Consider the following 27,095-nt stretch of genomic DNA (forward strand, 5'->3'; position numbering starts at 1 on the left):
TAAAATTTGGAATATGGAATTTCAAGAAGAAAAAAATCTCGTTTTATTATAAACAAGATGTGCACATCCAAAACAATTGTAAAACTGTGAAAAAAACAACAATGCACAACATTTTTTTCATATCGCTGTAAAGTAATTTAAATATGTTTTATTCAAAATATTTTTATAAATATTTCCAAAATGTAAGCATTTTTCACTGGCTTTACATTATCTTCTGTAAATCTAAGTATTAGGTTGACTATACGCAATACGACATAAATGCGTTTCGTTTATGAGAAATGTTATATAGATAGACATATAAACGACGCTTTTTGTCATATGAATGCATGAATTCTAGATTGGGCATTTATATACAGAAAATAATGGACAAAGATTATATATTATTTTCTGCTTGGTATTGATCTGATTAGTTTAACCCTTTTCTTCTGATTTTTATAGTATGTTTTTATGTTGTACTCTTACACAACTGACCAAGGTAAGTAAAGGGGTAGTTTACGGTTTACGCCTTCAAAAATGTTTAATATCGCAGCATTCAATACGTGCCTGTCCCAAGCTAGGGGGTTGTAGCTCAATTGTTGTCGTTTTTATTCGTTTCTTTTATATTAATTTTCTATTCTTACTATATCTCTTTATTTTATAAAGACCTAAAAATTGGGTAAGAAAGTAGGGAATGAAAGGTGAGAATAGAGACTAATCGAGTACTAAACTTTTAGGAATAGAAATAAATAAACTCATCATAGATACAAGGACTACATTTTTTATATACGCCACACGCGCGTTTTGTTTACAAAAGACTCATCAGCGAAGAATGGGTTACTTATATACAAACCAAAGAATAAACTACCAGTGTTTAAAAAGAGAAATGGCCACTGAAACATTCATTTGTAATTATTTGTGGAGCCATGGAATTGTAATTTATTCTTTTGCTAGACGTCCCGTCAATTATTCCTCTCACGCAAAGTCTCAATGACAAATCAGCTGCATTTATTTTATCTTATATATCCTAAGGTGAGATTTATGTAATAACGAATACAAATTTGTCATCCAAATGTTTGTTAAGTTTTTTTGGTTACCCTGGTTAACCTGGTTCATGGGTAGCAATGCCGTGCATATAGGTAATCAACACCCATCGCTAAGGACTTTTAACAACGTGTATTGATTATTCCAAATTCCTTAAATATACAAAGCCAGGGATAATATGGTACATTACAAATATGTTTTGTAATTAGATAACTGCACAGAGATTTCAGAATTTATCACAGGTAGATAAGAAGTCTATCTAGAAATCCCATTTTTAAATCTTTCTGAAGTCAATCATAATAAAGCCCCCTATGTGAAATATTCTTTATTTTCATAAAAGTAAAAGAATAACAGAAGCTCACAAAACATAACAAATGTTTCTTTTCCTTAAATTTTACATTTTTGGGTAAAGATATTTACACACCAAATATCCCTTAAAGACTAAAAGTGTTATAATAAACTATTGCATACACGAGAAAATAAGTTTAACTGCCAAACATAAAACTGTTTTAACTATGGATACAAATTTAACAGATGGGTAAATCTATATTGTTGATGCTCAAAATCCATTTAAAAAATACTTGCATAGAAACTCTGCAAATAAAGGTAAATGATTTTTTTTTTGGGCAGAGATGTTTATAAATTTAAAGAAAAATATTTGTCAATATGAAAAATCAGGGAGTGTGGTATTGTATACTCTGTACAAGAATTGAATAACATAAAATATAAATTATAACAAAATGGTTACAGACAAGATAAAATGCCTTTGTAGGTAAAATATTTATATGATTTTGGTATTTTCTTCCCAGGTAGGATCTTTTTATTTGCGGTAGAGATATTCTCTTCAGAGCAACAAGTAACAAATTATGAATTGTGTTTTTAAAGACAAATACATTTTATTCTTAAAAACAAACCTGCGGAAATTGACCTAATTTTATCGGGGTAAATGCAACAGAGATTTTGTTTCAGGTAGTTTTTATTATTTAAGGCCAATGTCGTTTGATTAGTACATGTGTTCATTAGGAAGGACAATTATTTAATATCATTGAACACCATGTTCAGGTTATTGCTATATTTAAGTATTTGTCTGAGCCTCGGTTATGGGTTCCTATTGGAAACAAATACACAAAAAGCTGACAATCCTACTGGATCGAATAAACAATATGTGACGCTTAATGAATTTTATGAAGCAAAAAAGGAACAGCAGTACGATCTAAATGTTCTCAGCCACAAAATGGAACGAATGAAATCCGACTCGGAAAAGACATTAACCTTACTGACGTCACAGATACAGCAAAAGAAACGCATAAAAAAAGAAACCAGTTTTTTCAAAGTACTTTTAGGCAATGAATGTTAGAAAATGAATCACAAGATACAATTTCTTTTTTGTTATACAATTGTCATGAAAATAACTTGACCAAAAATCACAAAAACATTCAGGATACAATTCATCATATTTGTAAAGGAATAATATCTCTTTTTTTCAGTTGCATTAACGTCCTGTGTTAATTCAGATCACACTTTATCGAATGGCGAGGCTATACTGTTTAGCGGCGTGATAACTCAAGTAGGAATTGACAACTTGTCTACGTTAACATCCACTGGAAAATTTACCTGCACCAAACCTGGCCTTTATTTAATTTCCATTTGGGTGCTTACGCCAGGTCAAAACAAAAATGGAGTTATCTTTATTTATAAAAATAATCAAATCATAGCGCAAACATACATATCTAACGCTGCTCACTATGATACCGGTACTGCTACAGCAGTTGTGGAGCTTCAATTAGGCGACAAAGTGTGGGTACGATATGATAACGGTAGAGAAGACTATTTTGGAACTTGCATGACAATTGTCAAACATATGTAGTACTTTTTTTTAATTTTTTTATAGATATTAACAGATTTTAGAGAAAACTTTATACTTTATGCATTTTCTTGTTGTTCTAGAATGAACAGATAACTCTTTTTCTTGATTGATTTAAAATTTTACCTGTTCCAATTGCTTCTTAATAAAGCATTTTGAGACTGACGCTGTCGAACATTGGGTTTTCTTTCTTGTACAAGTGTAAAGCAAATGTAAACCACGCACTACATGCAAAGACGACTTGTTTGTTTCATATTTAGAGATGTGACACTAAGGTTATGAAAACAGCATATGTTTATGGCATATGCAATCTTTAAAAACTATTGATAATATATTGGTTTTAATATTATACTTAAGCTGTTTTCTAGGAAATGTCTGGAAGCAAATTTTAATCTATATTAGTTTTGTCAAATATTTCCTTCCAAGGTTTTCCTTATTTGTCTAGCCTCAACATGCATTACGATGCTGCACATGTCAGCCTGATACTGTAGCGTCCTTAATATGTTTGTGATTCAGATTCAGAAATACCACTAAAGAAAAATAATGATATTTGTTATGAAGATGTGGAAGTATAATCAAATGTTATTTCCCTGCAGATTATTTCATCAGATTCTGTTAGTCATGGTCTTCTGGTTTGGAAATTTGTGCATGCTTTTCATGCTTAAACTTGTGATTATGTCAGGGAAGGGGATTCAAAAATGGAAAGTCAACTATTTTTTATATACGCATTGTTGGAGAATTCCCTCATCTCAAATTCCATGGAGATTGTTTTACCCAATCCTGACATGAAAGTGTTGCATGATTGATATCTTAAAATAAAAAAAAAACAAGTTTAATAATTTCATGCGTCCGAATGCTTTTCTGGATTTACCTTCATGAGGAACGCTCAAAGCCAAACATTTGAAATCTGAGGGTGCATAAGTACCGAAACTGCTTAAGAGCTTTATGACGAAAATACCTAAAACTAATAGCCAAATTCATCTAAGGTCAACTTTGCCTGAGGGAGTTGAAACCTTAGTTTAATAATTTCAAAAGTTATAAACGGACAATTTTAAAAGGTTTGCTAAATCACGTCAGTTCCGAAGTACTGAATACTGAGCTAATGATACCATCGGGGATTGATAGTCCAATTTGTGTGATTAAGAATTCATGGTTGCTGGAAGCCGCTTGTAGTACGTCGGATACATAACATATGCATTTGTATAAGCGTCAAAATGTCTTATTTATACAATGATTATTTATTTGATTCGCTTAATTGGCATATTTCAACGTGCTCTAAATTGAATATTACATACATTCTTGGAAAATATGTTCATTGAAATTTGTTTGGTTGCGCTACATTTCTTTAATAAATACGAATCATTTGTCATATTAATCGAAATTTGGTTTTTTAAGGTTGTTTGGTCCTATATTTTCTTGAGTCTCCTGTATCTGCGTAATCATTATTATCTGCGATAAAATTTTCGATATTGCAGTGTTCTCCATAATGATAAATTAAAGCGGCATTATTTTACCAATGTTCATTTTAATCCGACAAGGAATGGCGATTAATAAAATAAATAAAAAACCGAAGGAATCGCTGGGATACCAAAACTAGCGAGGAACACCGATTGAGAGGGCCGGATATAAGACAGTCACACTGTCATACTTCTTACTGTGTTATATTCTCCAAACCTGCATTTATTAAATGTTATGGTCATTTTATTATGTTGATAGTGAGGAGGAACACTTTTCATATAGGGCTATGTCCTTATTCTACTTGTCCTCCTATTATTAATTGAGAGTCAATATGTAATTACATTGAACATGTAGAACATACTGTAATTCAGTGGTTGTCGTTTGTTTAATTGTTACATATTTGTTTTTCGTTTCATTTTTTTACATAAATTAGGCCGTTAGTTTTTCTCGTTTGAATTGCTTTACATAGTCATTTTGGGGCCATTTATAGCTGACTATGTGGTATGGGTTTTGCTCATTGTTGAAGGTCGAACCTTGACCTATAGCTGTTAATTCCTGTGTCATTTTGGTCTCTTGTGGAAAGTTGTCTAATTGACAATAATTCCACATCTTCTTTTAGTTTATATCCTATACTGTAACTAGCATATAGAAATATTTTCAATTCCACTGCGATAGTTTTGGATCCGTCGAATTATACATTTACATACCAGAACAATAATGTACAGTTTAATAAGCAGAAAACAATATTAGAAAAATCTCCACTTTGAAAAATTAGTAAATAACACAAGAAAATAAAATAAATGTTCTTTAGGTCAGTTTATTTTGAAATATAACGATTATGTTTATTAGTGTGCAATCAATAAATAATGCAAGTAATATGATATCCTTTACATAAACAAAGACACCATTTGCGAATGTGCAGATCATTTTGGCATGACACATGTAGGATTTTAACCCCGCAAGTTTGCTATACAATCAAAATTAAAAATTTTCACATAATCGGCATATTTCGCATTAGCTTCATGTGAATATGCTATAATGTATGATGCTTTATCAAATTCATCGCTCATCATATTTACTGTAATATTCTTATATATTAATTAAAACCAGATTTAAATCACCTTTTTCTACATAAGAAAATGCCTTTACCAATAGTTATCAAAGGTACCAGGATTATAATTAAGTACGCCAGACCTGCGTTTTGTCTACATAAGAAACATCAGTGACGCTCATATCATACAAAGTTGAAGAGCATTGAGGACCTAAAATTCTAAAACGTTGTACCAAATATGGCTAAGGTAAGTTATGCAAGTCAGGAATATGACAGTTGAATCCATTCGTTTGTTGTGTTTGAACTTTTGGTTTTGGCATTTGATTAGGGTTTTCCCATTTTACACTTAAGTCTGCCTCATATCTTGACTTACACCTAGAAATTGACAATGAGGGTCGGTTAAAAACAAAATATTACGAGAAAAATTATGATTTCAGCTTCTTTCCAATTTAAGTTCAAAATGACCACTTCGTAAATTTTACGGACGACATTACGAATTGTTTGACTATTATGGAATATCCCTTTCAAAAATGATATCAGATATGTTCTTTATTTCGTAACAACAATCCCGTTCCATTTTCACGAATATGACCTACAAAATTAGACTATTTATAGGCTTTAAAATAACATGTGCAAAACGACAGGTCCCATATGTGGAGTAGGTTCTGCTTACCCTTCCGGATCAGTTGCGAAGAATCCGAGTTTTTTGGTGTTGTTCATGTTGCTTAGTCTTAGGTTTGTTTTATCTTGTGTCTTGTGTAATATCATTTGTCTGTTTGTCTTTTTTGATTTTTAGCCATGGAGTTGTCAGTTAATTTTCGATCTATGAGTCTGACTGTCCCTCTGATAACTTTCACCCTCTTACAAAGCATTTACAACTCATAGCGCTTTATAATTTGGTATCAATATTTATGAGTACATGTTATACCGTGTGATGCTTTTTGAATGCCATTCAATTTCCATTAAAAAAGGGGTATGTCATAAATTAGCTATAGTTCACAGTTGAATGTTTTTCGCAATAACTAAAATTATGAATTTGTTTGAATAACAACCTCTAAATCGGTGAAAACTTCGGTTATACTCAGTACTATGTAATAAGAAAATAAAACAGTTTTGGATAAATGTTTCGTTGAATTGACATTGAAAAATATCATACGCGACGTTTGTAAAACACCTTTAAGATAACAGTTGTCCTCTCTTTTTTGTGGTCTTCAGGTGACAAACAACATAACTGACAATCATAATTAAATATGAGATGCAAAAACACAAAACGGTCAACGGTACAAAATGTTACTTAAGAATGGAATGCACATTATATTCTTGTAAACTAGTATAAGTGTTTAGCGACTGGTATATATGAGTATGTGTAACAACTGCGTGACAACAGATGCCATTATTTCACCTATCAGCGGACAAGGTTTCGACAATGCACCATGAAAACGCACCAGAATTTACAAATTTATCTATATTTTTAGCAGTTTCGAATTTCTTTTATGGCTCATAATTTTGGCAAGTGCTAAAAGGTGAAGTGGAGTTGAGTGGAGTATTAGAGTTGATTGTTGGAGTGTTTGAGTGGAGTCATGGTGTGAAATATACTTAACATATCCAAAAATCAATATCAATTGAAAAATCATTTATAAATGTGTGGTTTTTTTTAATTGCACCACACATAAATGATTTTATATTATTTCATTGGACATAATTCTATTTGATTATTCATCAAAGTTTTATAATGTTCTGGGTAGCATTTTATGACAGCTTAGATTTAGGGGGATAATTTAGTTTACTGTCATGAATTGTAGTGTATTTCTAATATAAAGGGGGGATGCAAATGCTAATTAACCTATGCAGTTAAAATTAATTTTGAACGAGCTAACAAAACTTTTAAATTACAAATAGTGCTTCTGTTAATTTTCAAATAATGATAGTTTTAGTCCCTAGTTAAAAAACTGTACGAATAAAATAGTTTGTTTCTTCCAATTGAAAATGTATCTACCATCGCCTGTCCATAGAACTCATACAATTGTCATTACTTTGTCATTACTTTAACCTCAGAAACTAAACTTTGATAGATGAAAAATGTTGTTGTTTTTGATTAATTTGATAAAATAAACAGTTCTGCATATTATGAAAACAAAACAGATATAAGTATTATATTATTGTAAAATGAAGACTTTGTCTATTGTCCTGAACATTTAATACTGAATTCCGAGGATTCTAGTAAAAGCAAATTCTCATCTAATGATTTTTGCTTTATTTCACTATGGATTAAAACATCTTTGAATTCAAACTGAGGATCCTTTTTTCTTGCACACTCACAATTTAAATGAAAATATGTGTTTTGTAGAGAAACAAATTGTTTCAAGATTTTAGATCTTGAACTTAAATACTTTCTATGATCATATCTTTCTATGTTTATCTGAAAATGATTGTCCACAACCGGATCGTTTTCTTTGTATTCTAAGATGGAATGGTTGTTTAGTTAAATCGTTTCTTTGAACTTCAGTGTCTTGTCTTTTAAAATTATGTACACCAGAATGTTGTTAACTAAGGTAAAGTTGCTGAATTAAAGAAATCTATCATTTAACATTGATTTTTTTTTAAATATTGTTTGGAGATATAACCTTAAAAATGCCCATGACAGATCCAAGGTGAACTATATTTATAATAGTATAATGAACATGAATGCAGTTGTATGCTGCTAAAACAGTTATTCTATGATTTTTATAGCTACACATGTTTACAAAAATATCTTATAAACTCTATGTATTCACTCCGTGACTCCACTCAAAAACTTCTTAACTCCACCCCAAAACTCCACCACTTTGCTCCATTCCACTCCACCTTTTAGTACATGCCCATTTTTTTGTCATGTACATTCATACTTCCGATGCAGTAGATTATCAGATTTCTATTTTAAAGTCATATAAAATTTTAATGTAATTCAAAGTTATTGAATCAATGCAGGCAAAATACTAAACTAAGTCTTGCATGTATGTGTTTTTTAAATATTTATTACACATCTTTAACATATCATTTATTCATAATAATCGAAACATTATATTTAAGTCAGTGGTTGATGATCGCAAGGTTATTAACTTCTGAATTTGCTTCCGAAGTTTACCTAATCGTGACAATGATAAATAACGAAAACAAAGAAGTTGAAACTTGACAGTCAAGTAAATTGAAAGAACTAAGAAATTTGTTTCTACATTTTCAATGACTTTCCATTTGTAAATTAAAATATTCCTATACAGTTGTATCTTGATTTGTTGTATCAAATTTGTTGCTTAAGAATCTTTTATTTTTATTTTTCTTCACGACATTCTGTCCTTACGGTTTTCCCCTCGCACTTAAAGTTATCACAAGATGTTTCATAGTTAATTTTACTGCGTACGGGAACTATCGGCGAATAAGCATCTGTGAAGTCAACAATTCAATGTCGGTAAATTCATCGAGATTTGATAATTTAAAGAATTTTCTTTCAAAAAATTTCGTGATGACTTCTTTTAGCGTAAAATCTATTTTAAATTTGAAACTTCATATTACTTTTAGGGAAACAAACAGTTATATATGGTGTGTATCATCTAAGATACGAGTGTAACGATTTGGTACATTAGACTCACGTTAATATGAGAATAACAAGTGCCACTCGAGTTAAAATAGTTGGAAAGCCAATCAAAATAAGTGTTTGTTTATATAACTGATAACATACCTTTGTAGGTAAAATATACACCTGATTTTATGGTATTTTCTTCCCGAGAAGGAATTTTTTATTGATTTTTTGTACAATTTGTCTAAGGAACAAGTAACACATAATGAACTTTGTTTGTCGAAGACAAGAACATTTTTATGTCACAGGGAAGATAGTTGAATTACAGTGTATGTTTTATCTGGGTGAATAGAATATAATATTTGTTACAGAAATATGTTTTAGGTGGGTTTTATTATTTAATGTGCATGTTGTTGTGCGATTGCTTTTCTTTCCCAAGAAGAATATAACACACTTATTGTATTATAGGATTTATACCATAGTAACCTGCCGTTCTTATCAAATTTAATTAGAAATAAGACAGTTGTTTACCATAAAAGATCATGCTCAGGGTTATGCTATCTGTCTATCTGTGTCTTGGTTTAAGTGATGAATTTCTTTTGGAAACCAATACACAAAATGCCGTTAATCTTACTGGGAATAAACAGTATATGACGATTGCCGAGTTTTACGAAGCGAAAAATGAACAGCAGTATGAACATAATGTTCTTCGGCACCAGATGGAAAAGATGAAAGCAGACTCAGATAAAACACTAGCTCTACTGACGTCACAAATAAAACAGAAACTACTCTCGATAGAACATACACAATACGTAAGTGGAAGAACGAATGACACAAATGAACTGAAGGAATTGAAACAGATAATAACGGAACTAGGGGATAACAACACGAAACTACAGCATGATTTAACAAGAACGCTGATGAAATGAAAAAAGAACTTCAGGAATTGCGAAATTCGACGGCGATGCTAGGAAAAGAAGTTAAAATTTTACAGCAACTCAAAAATGTTCAACAACTTCAGAATTTAAATGGACTGACTCAAGAATTTCAACGTATTAGTTCACGAACGCATGCATTAGACGTTAACCAGCAGGCCAGGAACCAGGACTTTCTAGCCTTATATAACCAGACTATTATAAACCAGAATAAACTTAAATCTCTAAGACAACAACATGAAGCTGATAAAAATGAAAACATGAGAATCTTACAGAATATTAAGACCGATCAAAACAGATTTAGGGCTATCCTGTATGAGAAAATAGATACAATTGATGAGAACGTGAATAAAACATATGCAGAGTTTATTGAAAAAGCTAACGAAAAAGGTAAGCACTTTCATATTTAAAACACACAATATATTATTCCTTATTCTTTCTTTTTTTTTCCTTTCATAATATGTCCCTAATTACGAAACGCCTAAATATTGTGTTCAATTGTTAAAAAAGAAATTATCTTCAGAATTTTTCCGAAACAAATCGACCTGCGTGAAAATAGACCTTTTTCTAGTATATCTAAGGATATTGTTACTTAAAGAATTATATTCAATGTTCAAATGTCGTTCGATGCGACCATTAGAATAGTCTTTTGAACTTTAAAATATGACATTACTTAAAAGAACCATATAGGAACGTGTGTTTAGATACTCTGTTAAATATCAATTCATAATACATACTAAAGGGCTTGATTTAACTATAGAAAGATACATTTAAAAATTACATTTTGTAATAAACAGCGTTAAATATGCCTTATGTATGAAAACATTTGAAAAGGTTTTATTGAAGCAGACCAAGTTATCAACTGGCAATCTGAATTGAGTTCTTTGTTTGACTTTTTAAAGACATTTCTAGAATTGCAATTGCAAGAACTGTCAAAATAAAACTGTAATTGCGTTTATTAGTCATTATAACTTTTTTTAAGAGAGGAGGAGAATACCAAAATGAAATTCAAACTCGTAAGTCGAAACCGAACTGAAAGTGCCATGGCAAAAAAAAAAAAGAAAACAAACAAAGAAAATACAAACAACATAATAAAAACACAACATAGAAAATTCAATACTTGGCGAATGTCAATGTGATCCCCGCTTTCTAATGTCCATGAACGATTGATAGTAATTTTCTGGTATGGGATAAATCTGAAAAAAACAATATATACTCAATTGCCTTCTGAAGAAAAAATAACCCCAGTCAAAACAAACTACCAAACTGGGATCAAATGTAGTGACAAGAATAAAATTATTTTTACGATAATGTGAAAAAATAAAGTGGCCTCCATTTATACGATTTTTCTAGTTGATTTACCCATTAATAAATTCGTGAGAGCCTAGTCGTAAACAAACATTGAGTCAAAACAATGGGTGAAGATAAGGTAGTATCTTTTTTATATAGATATTTTGACGTATTCTTCGCGATAAACAATTATAACTCATCAAATGTATTTTAATCATATGGATATAAAATATCTTAGAAAAGTTCTTGATTAAGCATACATATTTTGAAAAATTGAAATATATATGTTCATTGTTTAAGGCTATACGGTGACATGTAGTCATAAACTACTATAGATTTTGGTCACTGGTTGAGAGATGTATCATTTACAATCAATTGAAGTTTGTTATCTGGATTTTTTCCCTCTCAATCGATTTATGACTTTCGAACAACGGTATACTACTGTTGCCTTCATATACCACACTTTTTTGTTATACATAGAAATAAAACCAAATAATTTAGATAATTGTATCATACTTTCTTTACAGTTGGATTTACCTCATGTGCCATCTCTACTCGGGAATACCTCCAGGGCAACGTTATTCAATTTGAGAACGTTTTGTACTTCGTTGGAATTAGCAATATGACAAAGTTTACATTAACCGGTAAATTTAATGCGCAACGGAAGGATTATTTCAGATTTCCGTGTCAATTTTATCAAGGACAAACGATCAAGGGTTTGGTATTTACATGAATGGACATCTGGTATCAAAGGGATATGTATCTGGTACCAGTTATTATGAAACTGGTACTGGGATAGCTGTTGTTGCCTTAGACGTGAAAGACGAAGTATGGGTTCAGCCAGTCGATACAAAGTTAGAAGTCCATAGCTATGCATCATGCATAACAGTAGTCAAAATAAATTATATTTGACTGTTAAGAGAGGTCAGATTTATATTTTCAAATGAACCAATTCAGATAGTCTTAGATAAAAAATAAATACAACAGGTGTTGTTTTTTTTTTTTTAAAAGAAGAGGTTCGACTTTAAAAAATAATTAAAATGCAGCGACAAAAAAACTTTTGATTTTATAACCCTTATACTTCAAGTGTATTGCTTGTCGAAAAGCCATCCGTTCCACTTCACGAATTAACACCCATGCAGGTTTTCTCGAACATGACATCACAAATATGTTCATACATTTAGTAGCTTTTTTTGCTACTAAACAACGAACTGTTAACGCGTATGGAGCATATCGATCCCCAGATTTTGGTTGGGTTCGTGTTGCCTTATATTTAGTGGTAGGTGTATTGTTTTGCGGAACGCTGCTGGTCTTTTCGTCATTACCCAGTTGTCAACGCAATTGTGTGCATTCCTTCAGTGGATGGGATTTCATTTTAAAATGTTTGGGAATCAATAAAAAAATGATATTTAATCTCCGAAGGACAAAAACATTCCACTTAGGTAATCTGGAAGCTTTAACACAATGTTATGTTGGTGGTGCTACCGATTTTTTGCTACTGCATTACTATACTATAATAAGAACAAGTTTAGGAAATCACACAAGCATTTCAATTTCTGAGACATAATAAGCTATAAAAGAAATAAAGACCAATAAAGCTTCCGTTATATGAGTTGGTTTTGAAGTAACACGTACTATGTGAAATTTTGGTAAGAAACGTTCGGGAGCCGACAAATGTTGACGGCCCAAATCAAAGCACTTTGTGTTATTTTGGTTTGGAATAAAATAAAATTAACGGTACCAATTTTCTTGTACCAGATGCGCATTTCGACAATTCATGTCACTTCAGTTATGCTCGTGGCCAAAATATTTGAAATCAAAAGCTTATACAAGAGATGAAGCGTTATAATCCAAAAGGTCCAAAAAGTATAGCCAAATCCGTGAAAGCAATGAGAGCTTTGCATGAGGGAGATACATTCCTTAATTTATAATAATTTCTAATATTTTGTAAGAGCAAATTTTAGTAACAAAAAACATCCGTATTTTCATGCCAGTACCAAAGTACTGGCTACTGGGCTGGTGATACCCTCGGGGACTAGTAGTCCACCAGCAGAGGCATTGACCCATTGGTACTTTGAGGAAAATATACAATTAAGAGCAAGTTTTGTTTTCGGAACAAAGGGCTATTATTTTGTACAAAACCTTATATATATGTGAAATGGTGACAAGGCATGAAATGCAGAATGTCTTTACCAGAAGCAAGTTCTTTCTTGCATGGATTTCTTCTCAGCAGGTTCTCTACTTCTAATCAAACTTTTCATTTATACTACTTATAACAATTTTTCTCTTCCTCTACTATTCATAATACTTCTCTTATTCACTTTCATACAGTTTCCCCCTCTTCTCATCGCTTCACATTTTTTACTTATACATTTCCCTTATTGATGGTGTTTAAGGAGATTGATGTTGGGAGTGAAGCTAGATCAGTGTTGATACAGTAAAGGCAGAGGTGGACATAGTCGAGGGAAATGGCCGTTGAGGTTAATCGTGTATATTTTTTTGTATGGTTTAGTATGGTTAAACGACCTTTCTCGTATATTTTCATTTTCTATTAGTTTTGGCTAGTACAATCATGGGTAAACTGTTTAATTTTACTTAGTAAGGTGTCATAAAAAAGGGACAGCAAACAATTTAACAACCGAGATTGACAATGAATGAAGCTAGTTAAATGAAACAAAAGTGATGCAATATATTTGTGTATTGTTTCTTAATTTAATATTTCAATGTTATCAGAAGAACATTATCATTGAACACGACATCATTGCATTTTTACCAATAAGTGTGACATTTCGAGTAGCATGTTTATCTGCCGTTAACGTTGTCTTGGTTGATTGTATTTGTCTGTACATGTGAAGACTAAATTCAAAATCATTTTTTTAATTTTAATTTGCATCGGAATATTTAACAGATGATACGTGTTTTGCTTTTGAACTTCAAGAAATATAATATGTTCAAACCACTCACTGCAATCGTTATGCTACATTAACATTTCATTACATCAACAATCAGTCTGACAAGCATCATTACTTGTCAGAAGCCTGTTAATTCGAACATACTAAGATGATGTTAAATTGCCTTATCTTTTAAAATTATTTTATTATATACCTAGTGGTAAATAATTCCGTGATAAAAGAATTACGTTTTATGATTTGAAAGTGACTTATGTAAAAAAGAAGATGTGGTATTATTGCCAATGAGACAACTATATATCCACAAAAGACCAAATGACACAAACATTTATAACTATAGGTCACCGTACGGCCTTCAACAATGAGCAAAGCACATACCGCATAGTCAGCTATACAAGGCCCCGATAAGACAATGTAAAACAATTCAACTGAGAAAACTAACGGCCTTATTTATGTAAAAAAATGAACGAAACACAAATATATAACACATAAACAAACGACAACCACTGAATTACAGGCTCCTGACTTGGGACAGGCACATACACAAATTATGTGGCGGGGTTAAACATGTTAGCGGGATCCCAACCCTCCCCTAACCTGGGACAGTGGTATAACAGTACAACATAATAAAAAACTATAAAAATCAGTTGAAAAAGGCTTAACTCATCAGATAGACAAAATATAAAAGTGCACGTGGCAGGGTACTTATACATCCCGACACAAAAAGACACAATGAACAGATCTGAGAGTACTAGCAGTTATCTGACAGCTAGTTCAAAGCCACTAACAACTAATAAAAAAATCATGCCTCTAAGACTAAACACTCAATCCGTACACATCCAACATACAATGGATTTAGTGTAAAGACGTCATAAACAGCCGGCGAAGAACATGACATTGTGCAATGCCAAGTTACAGGTATCGACAGATTGTAGATCCATGAAAATGTATATGTATATAACATACTAGTAATATTTAGTTACCTTTTAATCTACTGATAACAAAATCAATATTTATACCAATAAAACTTTATTCAATGATCGTATTACAGTGGTGAATAGGTAACCTTTTAGAATAAGCTTATTTAAAGGAGGAACAAGTTTACATGGATCATTTCTAAATTTCCGGGCACGGTTAGCAACATTTCCGTAAAAATGAGGATGTGCTATCCCGTTTGAAATAAGTTTTCTACAGGTACAATCAAACTTCAAAACCAAATCTTTATATCTATGGCAAAATTTAGTAAACGTTTTAAGTAATTTATGGAAACGATATCCCTGGTTTAATAATTTACTAGTAATACAAAGGTTGCGTTCGTTAAAATCAAATGTTATAGACCCAATGGGTCGGGTGTATTTTATTGTGTATGTAATATATTTGTACTTTACTAAAATGTGATTACACATGTCACTATAATGAAAATTTACTTACGTGATATGCATTTGACGTGACTCTGAACTCATGTATCCCGTCATACTTTGAACCACACAATTATTTTATTTATTATTATTACTTTTACTGTTAAGTCTATTTTTTGTGTTATATCTACTTTACGTGACTCTGCATTTATGTATGCCGTCGTACTTTGAACGACTTAATTATTTTATGTCTACCTGTGCGAATTTCAAACGCGCACTTTTACACAAGTACTGAACACCTTCCATCCTTTATGGGTAGATTTTACATAGATAAATAAGATTGAATAAAATAAGCAAATTGAGGATGTTATATTTGATGTATGCCTCTTTGTGCTTCTTCATTATATTTTTTTATATAGTGATTAAGATGATAACACAATGTTTACTGTTGTACCCCAATTTTTGACATTTTTACTTATTGTGTCTTTTTGTTTTGTTCACACATTGTTGACAATGTGATGGAGTTTGATGCGACTGTCACACAAGTGAGAAGTTTAGCTAGCTATAAAACCAGGTACAATCCACCATTTTCTACATTTGAAAATGCCTGTACTAAGTCAGGAATATGACAGTTGCTGTCCATTCGATTGATGTGTTTGAACTATTGATTTTGCCATTTAATTTGGGACTTTCCTTTTTGAATTTTCCTCCGAGTTCTGTATTTTTGTGATTTTACATTTTACTACTTACCTGTATGTAAACAATACTTGTGAAACAAACAACCATCCGTAATGATATCTATATCATTCACGGTTATCATTCATTTATTGTGTCTGTTTATTTAACGCATCAATGTAAATATAACGGAAATTGATGAGATTCATTCAAGTGAGCGAGTAAGCGCTATAGAACCAGGATTAATCCTACATTTTCTTCATTTGAAATGCCTGTACCAAGTCAGGAATATAACGGTTCTTGTCCAATCGTTTTTGATGATGCGTTTTGTTATTTGATTTTGCCATGTGACTATGGACTTTCCGAATTGATTTTCTTCCAAGTTCAGTATTTTTGTGATTTTACTTTTTGCAAAAGCTTTATGAAAACTGTCAACTGTAAGAAGTCACGTCATCGATATCCATCATTGTTGTGAACGAACCGTGTATTAATGTGTAAGCTATCATCTAAAGTAACAATATAATTAAATGATATTTATAAAATGTTTATATAAGAAAAACAAAAAGTATGGAGGATCAATCCATGACACTCAATAAGAACATGCAAAACATAAAAAAACGCAAAAATCCAAGGAACAGCGCTTTTAATGCTGTTTTTTCTCTCGAAGTCACGGAGCAAATGAATTTCTCTAAACTCACTGCAAATTTAAGACGACCTTTAGTACCAGTGAAAGCAGAATTCTTGACAAAAATGATTTGGATAGACTTTGTATGATATAACAGCACCTAATTTGGCACGGTCAAGAAATGAACATACAGGAAGGTAGTACATGAGGATATGATAGGTGTCATCTGCATCGGAATATCTTACAATAGCAACATGCTGTAATTGGTCTTTAAGAGATTTAGCCAACGTCATTATTTCTGAAAAAGATCTGTTGATGTTTAGTTATTATAATGAATGACAGTTTATTTAACTTCTAAAAATGAGTTTTTGAAACTCCATCAACAAAATGTTGCTAACACATATTTGTTGATACTATTTGTAGTAACGAATTACCACTCTAGGATGTCTATTTGTTCATTTCTGTTTGCCATTATTATTATCAGATATTATGACCAACTGATTTACATTAGCAAATTAAAATTCGGAGACCCCTTTTGACTGTCATAGCAAAAGCATGTAATTTTACAACAAATTTTCGGGAAATTGCAATTGTATTTGTATTTCATGGTTATGCATAATCTGCTTACTCAATACAGGACGCCACGGCCATTTACTGAAAACAAAACCCTCATAGTTTACTAATTTGGACAGAACACTGACATCGTGGGGCATTTGTGCAAATTACAATCATAAAACATCTTCTTAATGTATATCTAAGTTTATAAACATTTTTATTATTTGTTTTGTAATCTTATACATTACAAATTTCGTAACAGTCGCAAAAATTTGAAAAGGAAAGCACTAGAAATTAATGTTGATTATTTAAAACAGTTGTAATGTCACGGGACATAATTCAAATTTCTAATACATTTGTAGTTTTATGTCTCCTATAAATCTAATAAATAAATACTTAATCATTATTAACATTTGTTCATGTTTGTTTCATATTTGAAAGTACATAATTCGTAGTTTTTTTGTGTGTGAATTTAATGAATTATTATAAGAAAGGACCCGACAAGGATATCATTTCACCACTTTAGATAAATAATGTATGAAAATTTGATAAGCATTTATATTTTATAATGTAACATAGCTACATCGACGCTACAATTTTCTGCTGTTAAACAATTATCATAACTTTAAAACTGTAATGTAAGATGATAATGGGGTTGAACAGAGAACATCGGTTATTGTCAAATGACATTAGTTCATTTTTTTATATATTAAATTTGGATTATGCGACCCATTTGAAAAAAATAAAAAATGAATATAATACCGACATTATATTAAAAATAGTAATTGTATTAGTAATGATAATAAGTAAATTGAAGTATTGTATTTTACATATTCGATAAAAAAAATAGACATGTTTTTATTGGATTTTCGAATATTTGTCAGCTCCTTGCAATACTTACAAGCTTGAACATTTTAATATCTTAAAATAGTATTAACATAATCATAAAATCAGCGTGGTCAATCAGATCACATATTGTTACTTAATGTTATTTGCTTTCTTGTAATGATTTATATGTATTGTTCTCTGCTGTGTATCATTTGTCATGTTGTAAATATGTTTTTCGTTGCTATAGCATATATATGCTCTTTGCAATAAAGTATTCATTCATTCATTATTGTAACGTTAATTCAATAAAGGGGGAAATCAATAAAACCTTTCACACTCTACTTTATCAACCAACAAAACCAATTATAAATGGTTGGTACGGTCATTTTTCAAATAAACTAGTTGATTAAACCTGACTGTATAACTATCTGGCTCAGAGCGTTTATTTAGCAGGAGACTCCATGCTAAGGAACAAAGTTTGAATTGTAGAATAAATTATTTTAGCTTTATAAAAATATTAAGTTTAAACTATATTGCATTTTCTCCATTCATATAATAATGCTAGTTGGTGTATACCTGAAGCATACTATAATTTCTCGCTGCATTGAAGACCTATTGGTGACCTTCTGCTATGGTCGTATTGTTGACCCTTTGACACATTCCCCATTTTCATTCCCAATTTTATAGGTAGCTAAGGAAGATTAAAACGTTTAATCTCTACTAGAACTTTTCTGACATATCTGACTTCAACATTTTTCTTTTGCCAAACCTGTAATCGAATATAATAACAAAAAATGTTAAAAGCAATATGATATTAAGTATTTCTGAAACATAAGGTGTTTGAAAGATTTATCTATTAGATAAATGATTTTACAATTTAAGGAAAGTAATTTGTAAGCAATTTGTATGCTACATTAACGATCTTTAGGACAGGATAATTAATTCCCCGAAGTGAGTGATGTGAACACGACGTGATAATAATAAACTATGTAAATACATTTTAACATAAATAGTTATGTATCAACATTAAAAGAATATATTTTAATAATACTTTTTGTTGATATTTTGATTCAGTTAAAAGATTTAAATATATTGTTTCGTCTGCTTAAATATCATAACCAACATCAATGTGAATTGTTATCAAAAGAACATCGTACATTCGGATACATTTGCTGCAATACATACACAAATTTAGTATTCATATGATTTGCAATACAAGAAAATAAGACAAATAGAGAATGAATGAAAATAACTATAAATATATATTTAGAATTTGACGACCAATTAATTTGAAGGATTGGTTCTTGCTTAATTGAAGAAAATAGCTGTAAAAGCACATCCGTAGTATAAAGGATTATCTTATTCTTTACTTACAACTGCCTTTGAATATAAACAAGAAAAACTTAAATATTACCAGAACAAAATATATATGAGAGGAAATTCTGATCAATTTAATATAGTACTACTAGATATAGGAATATGTGGGGTTAGTGCTAATGAGACAACTCTCCATCCAAATTATAATTTATGAAAGTAAACCATTATAGCCTTTATCGTTAAGGTGAGTGTACCCACATTGTACATAAAATTGAGAATGGAAATGTACCTATATCGACAGATTTTTCACCTACGTATATAATCTGTGAAAGTGTTGTTTATATTGAAATATACTTACCTATGTCGAAAGAAGTGGATAGTGTCAAATCATAAAACTACAAACGGCTAAGTCTCTCGGGAAACTTGTAAGATTACATCTACTTTTTTTACTTTTTTTACTAAAAGAGGTGCAATTTGGGTACTCCGTGCAATTTTGATATCGTGACGTTAACTTATCACGTTTGTCAAATTTCACTGTTATACATCTGCAGTTGATTAGAGTAACTATTTTAATTATGACGATACAATTAAAGCATTCTATTAATGAACTACAAATGCCCCGCGGTAAACTGAACTATTTACATTTTGTTTTGTTTGAGCATCCATATATGTGTTAATTACCTCATGGTATGGTGTAAAGAATGTGTGGAGTTACATATAGTTTCAACTCTGATCTTAAAATTCATTGATTTAAATTATAAATAAACAAACAGACAGACAATTTCTCACTAAAGAATTATAAAATTTACATTGAATTTTGAACACACAAGTATACCGTGTAAAACGCCACATGCGGGTGTCGGCTATGTTTACACGGGGTGGCAATTTCGAAGCGAAGAAAAACTATCAAAGTAAGTTCAAGTATCAAAATGTCTTTATTTAGAATTATTAGTACCATATAATGTACTGCACGGAAGGAACTGAAACACAATCTATCTAGTTTTCCTTATTGCAGATTTTGGGGCTTCATATGCAAATTTCTGAATACAAACTACTTTAGACGACTTCCCTCTGCAACATTTATATGGAAGTGAATTCCTTTTATGGAATTTAACCAAATACGAGTTTCATACTAAGAATAAATTGGTTATAAAACTAGGTTGTCATCAAAATATAAAGTGTCGCTAGGGTTGTTAGATTTTGCATCTCAAGGGGCAGATGCTCCAATAAAAACAGAATCGGTCTTGTCCTCATACTTTTTAATACAAACACATCTACTATATGATGATAACATATTAAAAACTAAAAGTACTTCATTTTGTCTGTTTTTTTTAGTCATATAAGACATGTGCTTTTGATTTGATAAATAGTTAAAAATGACTCAAAATATATTTTTACCGCTGGAAAATGATTTCATTTCCTTTTGAGTTACTATCATGGTCAGAAAAAAGTTACGGCTGTGGTTCAATGCACCGAAACATGGAGGAAAATCACAGAGCAGACCTCCATTTAAGATTTTGCCGAGGCCACTAACAGTCACACTTCATCATCAGGCTCCTTCCGAAATTGCTCGTGCACTTCGCAAAAAGTACTCACTTAAAACGAATTCGGTTTCTCTCGTAAATGAAACACTCACCGGAATCTTTCACATCAAATGACAATACAGTTTAAAGGAGACATGTAGACGATGACACTACTATTTCTACACTATTTCAATACAGCGATTCAAAATTCTTCAACAAATAATTTGGCTTCTGATTTCCTAACTTTTATCTAAATGGTAAATTTGATAGGTGGAGCAAAAAATATTGAACACATTACAGAAAGCTTATGTGAGCGCAGAATGGACGACCCTCATGATGCAGAAATAAGTTTTGCAGTTCCAAGTCAAAAGATACTAGTAGACTTCATCGCCATGGACCTTGATACTTAGTATCCCAAAGTCTGACCTCTGTTTAAGAAATCTTGGTTCTAACATTGTAACATTTCATCATGTTCCATGAGGCTGGCATGGTTTCTTTGATGCAAGATGTCTACTGTGTTTTCATTAACATAATGTGATTATGTTCTAAATATGTCACTGGCACTTGGAAGGACCGAGATGATACATGAAAGGCAATTTCCCAAAGTTCCGTTATATAAAACAATGACGCTCGTAATCCACTGATCACAAACACAAATATCGATTGATGCCAATTGTAACCCGCCATTCCTTCAAACTTTTGAACACCAAAATTTTGGCGAATGACAAGCTCTTTATGGCCTTTTAGTCGTAGACCTAAATCTTTAAGAGCCCCATGTTCTCTTTAACAAAGAAAAAGTTTCAAAAACTTGTCTATACCCAATAATTGTTTGCTTTGTATTTCTTTGGTCTTCTAGTAGGATTTAAAACAAGTTTGTAGCAAGTTTTCCAAAACCTCTTAGTTGTGTCACGATAGCATATTTCCGATGTTATTCTTTTTGAAATAAATCTGACCCTTCCAAAGAAAAGACGATGAGAAATATTGTCGATCGGATATTTATTTGCTTTTTCTATTCGGATAAAAGATAAAATATCAACCGTCATATAAAGTATTTTAAGATTTTGAATCGCTTTTTAAAATTGTTGAGAATAGTAGTGTCATCGTCGACAGGTCTCCTTGAAGTTGTATTGTCATTTGATGATAAAGATACTGGTGAATGTTTCATTTGAGGAATTATCGATTTCGTTTCTCAGTGAGTGTTTTTTTTGCAGCAAGCGCTTTTATGAGGAACCTGATGAAGAAATTTAATGCCAATGATAAAGTTTGAATGATAGTTTTTCTTCGCTTCGAAAATGCCACCCGGTGTCAAGCATACTTGACACCCCGCATGTGGCGTTCTACACGGTGACGTAGAAAATTCCTCTCATTCCTACAATTTAATCGTGCTGTTGTCATAAATTATGTAAACAATAACAATTTGTCACGTTTCCCAAATCATAAGAGATATGTACATCATCAATACTAATCAATAGATTAAATGCCTACAAAAGTCAAGTTTCCCTTAACACTTCACGTATCATGGGACCATCTATTGATTAAAACCGTTCAATAAGTCCTTTGACTGGTAGACAATAATGTATTCCATAACCATGCTCACAAAATATCATGACGATAAAGAGCAGATTGATATAAAATATCTTTTCTTTATCTTTCCATTTAAAAACAAATCTAAGTTTAGGCCTGAATTGTTTCAGTTTGCGAAGAAGGCAACCAAAACCTGGTATACTATAGAACATGACATGAACACAATTTATAGATATAAAGAGAGATGACAGTTACTAAAAGGATAATCCGTCTTGTAACCAGGAACGAAAATAATGCTATGGTAAAAATCGAACAACCACCAAACGACAGTATACCATCGATAAGAAGTCAAGTTTTGAAGTTTACATTCGAGAGGAATCGAACGAATTCAGGTTTCAACAACGGAACATTTTTGTGAATTAGGTATTATATAACGGCCTTACAACTCTTGATGGTGTCTGTTAAATGTTCGAAATGATAACTTCGTCTTCCCAACTTATAACTCTTTGTTTGAAATCTCTCTCATAAACAGTAACAATATATTAACGATATCTTAAAAAAAGTAAATCCAAGCTCTTGCAACTCGCATCAATTGGCAAATGTATACTTCCTATATAACACCTATACGAGGGGTTGATGTGTTTATAGACCATTGCAATGCTTAATATTGCAGTTTGACAAACATAACTTAACAAATATTTGGCAAAGTAATGCCATTGACATAAAAGCACAACCCATCTATGTGCACAAATACCGGTCTGAATTACATGTGATTATATGTCTCTTTCATCAGTCTTGTGCAGTGTCAGTATCAACTTGTTGTTGATATGTAGATCTTCCTCGACATTTGATAGACGCATATCACATCCTCAGTATCATTGAAAGACGGATTTGTACAATTTAGGAAAGTACAAAAATCACAAAGATAATTGTGCCAAAATTTTGGGTCAATGGTTGAGGAAATGAAGATTTTTTTTAAATTTTTACATACGGAAGCTATGGTGTGGCTTATGCGGTTATCACATCAATGATGTTATCCCGCAATGGTAGCCTAGAACGCTATCTGATAGAGGTAGTCACACTGCAAATAAGTAAACTCTTCCTAGATACCAGGACTAAATTTGGTATATACGCCAGACGTGCGTTTCGTCTACAAAAGACTCATCAGTGACGCTCGAATAAAAAGTTTGAAAAAGGTCAAATAAAGTACGAAGTTGAAGAGCATTGAGAACCAAAATTCCGAAAAGTTTTGTCAAATACAGCTAAGGTAATCTATGCATGAGGTAGAAAAGCCTTTATTTTTCAAAAAAATCTAAAATTGGTAAACAGTAAATTTATAAATATAACCATATCAATGACAATTCATGTCAGCACAAAAGTGCTGACTACTGGGCGTGTGATACCCTCGGGTAAATGAATCTCCACCAGCAGTAAACGAGCTAACCACAAGCTGATGGCATGAGTTAATAAGGAAGTGAAGTAGTATGATAAATTCCACCAGAGTAGAAAATTCTCCCTTTTTTATAAATGAAATGTTTTAAGTACCTTTCGCTGTGTGTAATTTGTTTACAGCTGTAAGATATAAATTAAAAAAATAACTGACACTTATAAATTATGAAAACTAATCTTTTTATTTCAAAAACGAAGAAGACGATATCCAGCCACCACTTACAGGATAAAGATTGATTGGAAAAAACGTATAAATATTTTCAGCTTCAAATGCACCTTCGATTTGCATTTATAGCAAAGCAAGAATCACAAACATGTTTGTCCTTCAATTTATTTGTCTAACCATATCTTTAGTGACGATCTCAGCCAGTTCTCTTGGTTCAGTGTCTGAATCGTTGTCAACCTGTTCAAAATTTCATTTTGAAGAAAAGGTTCTCGAAAAGGTTGTTCGCTTGGAACATAAATTGGAAGTTTGTACGGAAAAGATGAAAGTATGGGAAGAGTCTATTTCTTCTAGTTTGGTTAAAGTGACCGAAGCGAAGAAACTTACAGAAACATTTGTTGAATCAATGCGAAATGCTCATCTACAGGACCAAATGCGGTTTAACAATTCTTTACTTGAGGCGAAGAAACAGACAGAAACATTTGTTGAATCCATGCGAAATTCACATATACAGGACCAAATGTGGTTTAACGATTCTTTTCTTGAAGCGAAGAAACAGACAGAAACATTTGTTGAATCCATGCGAAATTCACATATACAGGACCAAATGCGGTTTAACGATTCTTTTCTTGAAGCTAAGAAACAGACAAAAACATTTGTTGAATCCATGCGAAATTCACATATACAGGACCAAATGCAGTTTAACGATTCTTTAATTGAAGCCGTTGACCATTTTAGGACACAGTCTGAAAATGAAACTTGGATATACGGAAGGCAGATGAATTCATTGTTTGATTCCCTTTCTTCGAAAATACAAGACTTGGAAGTAGCTGAAAGTAAAAGGGAGAGTATCATGGAATCATCTATTCTCCAACATCAGAGCCGGTTCAATGAATCGTTTGATAAGATTTTTGAACACTTCCAAGTTCGCTTCAATAATTCATTGCAAGAAATTGAAATAAAACAGAAGAAAGGTAGGACTCTTTGTTAAAATCAACGTTATGATTGTACATTTAACAATGTTTTAATTGCTGTTAATTTCATTAAAAAAAACAAATTAAAGATATTTGGCACGAACACTATTAAGGGCCCTTGATTGGCAGCATGACATGTGTACACCCAAAACAATAAATTGTAATTAGTTTTTTTTTAAATTTTAAACCTTACAGTGGCATATCTGAATTTCATATAAATAACGACATAATAGAGCTACATACATTTCTTCATTTTATACAATTTATGTACATTTAATTTTAGACAGGACCACCATGATATCATTACAATATTCGTCGTCATTAAGTGTATTAATTAACGTTTCGTCTATTAACTAAACATTTGAAATACTATTTCCTGCAACATTTAAGAACAGAAAAAAATTAAATGGTAAATTACCAAACACATTCTGTCTCATTTGAGGGATTCAAAAATACTCTATATAGCTTTGCTTGATATTTTTCACTGATATTAATACAATTCAAACGTTAGCTGATAAACTGTTAAAACATTTTTGTACCACTTCTGACGTCAATAATTTGAAGTTATATTAAACTGATAAAATGTCATAGATAATAGCACACTTTTCGTTTGTTGGAAATATTAATCTGCAGTTTAATAAAATAGATATTATTATAATATATTAAAATCGCGTATTTTATTCAAGATATTTTATGTCGTTTTTTGTAACAAGACTACTTTCTCATTATATTCATATTTAAAAAAAAAGAGAATATTTCTATACTATTTAAACCTCTTTTGTTTTTTTATACATTAAACTAAAAAATACTGTTTTTTCATTTTATGTGATTTATTTAAAATTGCATTAATTCATTAATGATAGATATATTAGATTTTCATACAGTAAGTTTGATATCAGCCTATTTTGTCACTCAAAGGAACTATTTCAGGTAAAAATGGGTTACTAGTTTAATATTTGATACAAGAAAATGAATCAATAAAATATATTTGATGATTCTTTATAAGATGTGTTAAATTAATGTTAAAATGTAATTATGAAAAAACCCAACACCTTTGCAATATAAATGACAGCAATTTTGTGCAATGTTTTTTTTTCAGTTGGATTCACCTCATGTGCCAGCTCCGCTCAAGGCTACTCTTTAGGTAGCATTATCAAATTTCCTGATGTGTTATCCAAAATTGGAATAAGTAACATATCAACGTTTAAATCATCCGGAAAATTTACATGCAAGGCAGAAGGACTGTATCAAATTTCCGTGACAATTCTGTCACATACCGGTGATAAAAGGTTTGGTATTTATATGAATAAGCATCTAGTCTCAAAAGCATATATATCCAGTTCTTCCAATTATGAATCTGGTACCGCAGTAGCTGTTGCAGTCTTAAAAAGGAATGATGAGTTGTCGGTGAAGCCAGTGGAGGGAAGTATATTCGTCAATGACTACGCTTCGTGCATTACTATTGTAAAACTATAGTAAAGTTTGCAATTAAGAGAAGCTATAAACAATTGTATGGCTATGAATATACAATATGGAAACGCATCTGTAAAGACTGATAATGAATTGTATGCACGCATTATATATTACAATAAAAATTTTCTTTTGTAAAAAGTCAATTGTATATTATTGAAAAAAATATTTACCAAATAATGAAATAACGCACCATTGCATGACTCTGGTTCGGTGTTATGAAAGGTGTTATGTAATACTTGAAATCGATGTACAGGTTCTACCGCCACTAATTATTTAAATGCAAGGTTTTAATCTTGCGCGAAATAGATACTCTAATAAGTTAAACATCACAGCAATACAAACGAGAAAACCAATAAGTTGTTTTGAATAAACTCAATAAACGATAAACAATATGAAGAACAGCTATGAATAAACTCAATAAAAGAAAAATAATATGAAGAACCAGCTGATTGCACCTGAGTTTGGTCAAGCACTTTAAAAATGTATATGTGTTAAACATGTTGGCGATTGGCCCTACCTTTCCCTTAAATCTCACAGGAATGTAACAATAC

General features: G+C 31.4%; 1 protein-coding gene across 1 annotated transcript; it reads left to right on the forward strand.

Moving 5' to 3' along the window:
* The first annotated feature begins 9,910 nt into the window (after positions 1-9,910).
* On the forward strand, positions 9,911-26,547 carry LOC134717690 (uncharacterized). Its single transcript, XM_063580186.1, has 3 exons — positions 9,911-10,271; positions 24,289-25,071; positions 26,171-26,547. The coding sequence occupies exons 1-3, from the start codon at positions 9,911-9,913 to the stop codon at positions 26,545-26,547; spliced, it is 1,521 nt and encodes a 506-aa protein (XP_063436256.1).
* Positions 26,548-27,095: the final 548 nt, after the last annotated feature.

The sequence above is a fragment of the Mytilus trossulus genome, chromosome 5 (genome assembly GCF_036588685.1).
Source record: "Mytilus trossulus isolate FHL-02 chromosome 5, PNRI_Mtr1.1.1.hap1, whole genome shotgun sequence".
Classification (NCBI taxonomy): Eukaryota; Metazoa; Mollusca; class Bivalvia; order Mytilida; family Mytilidae; genus Mytilus; species Mytilus trossulus.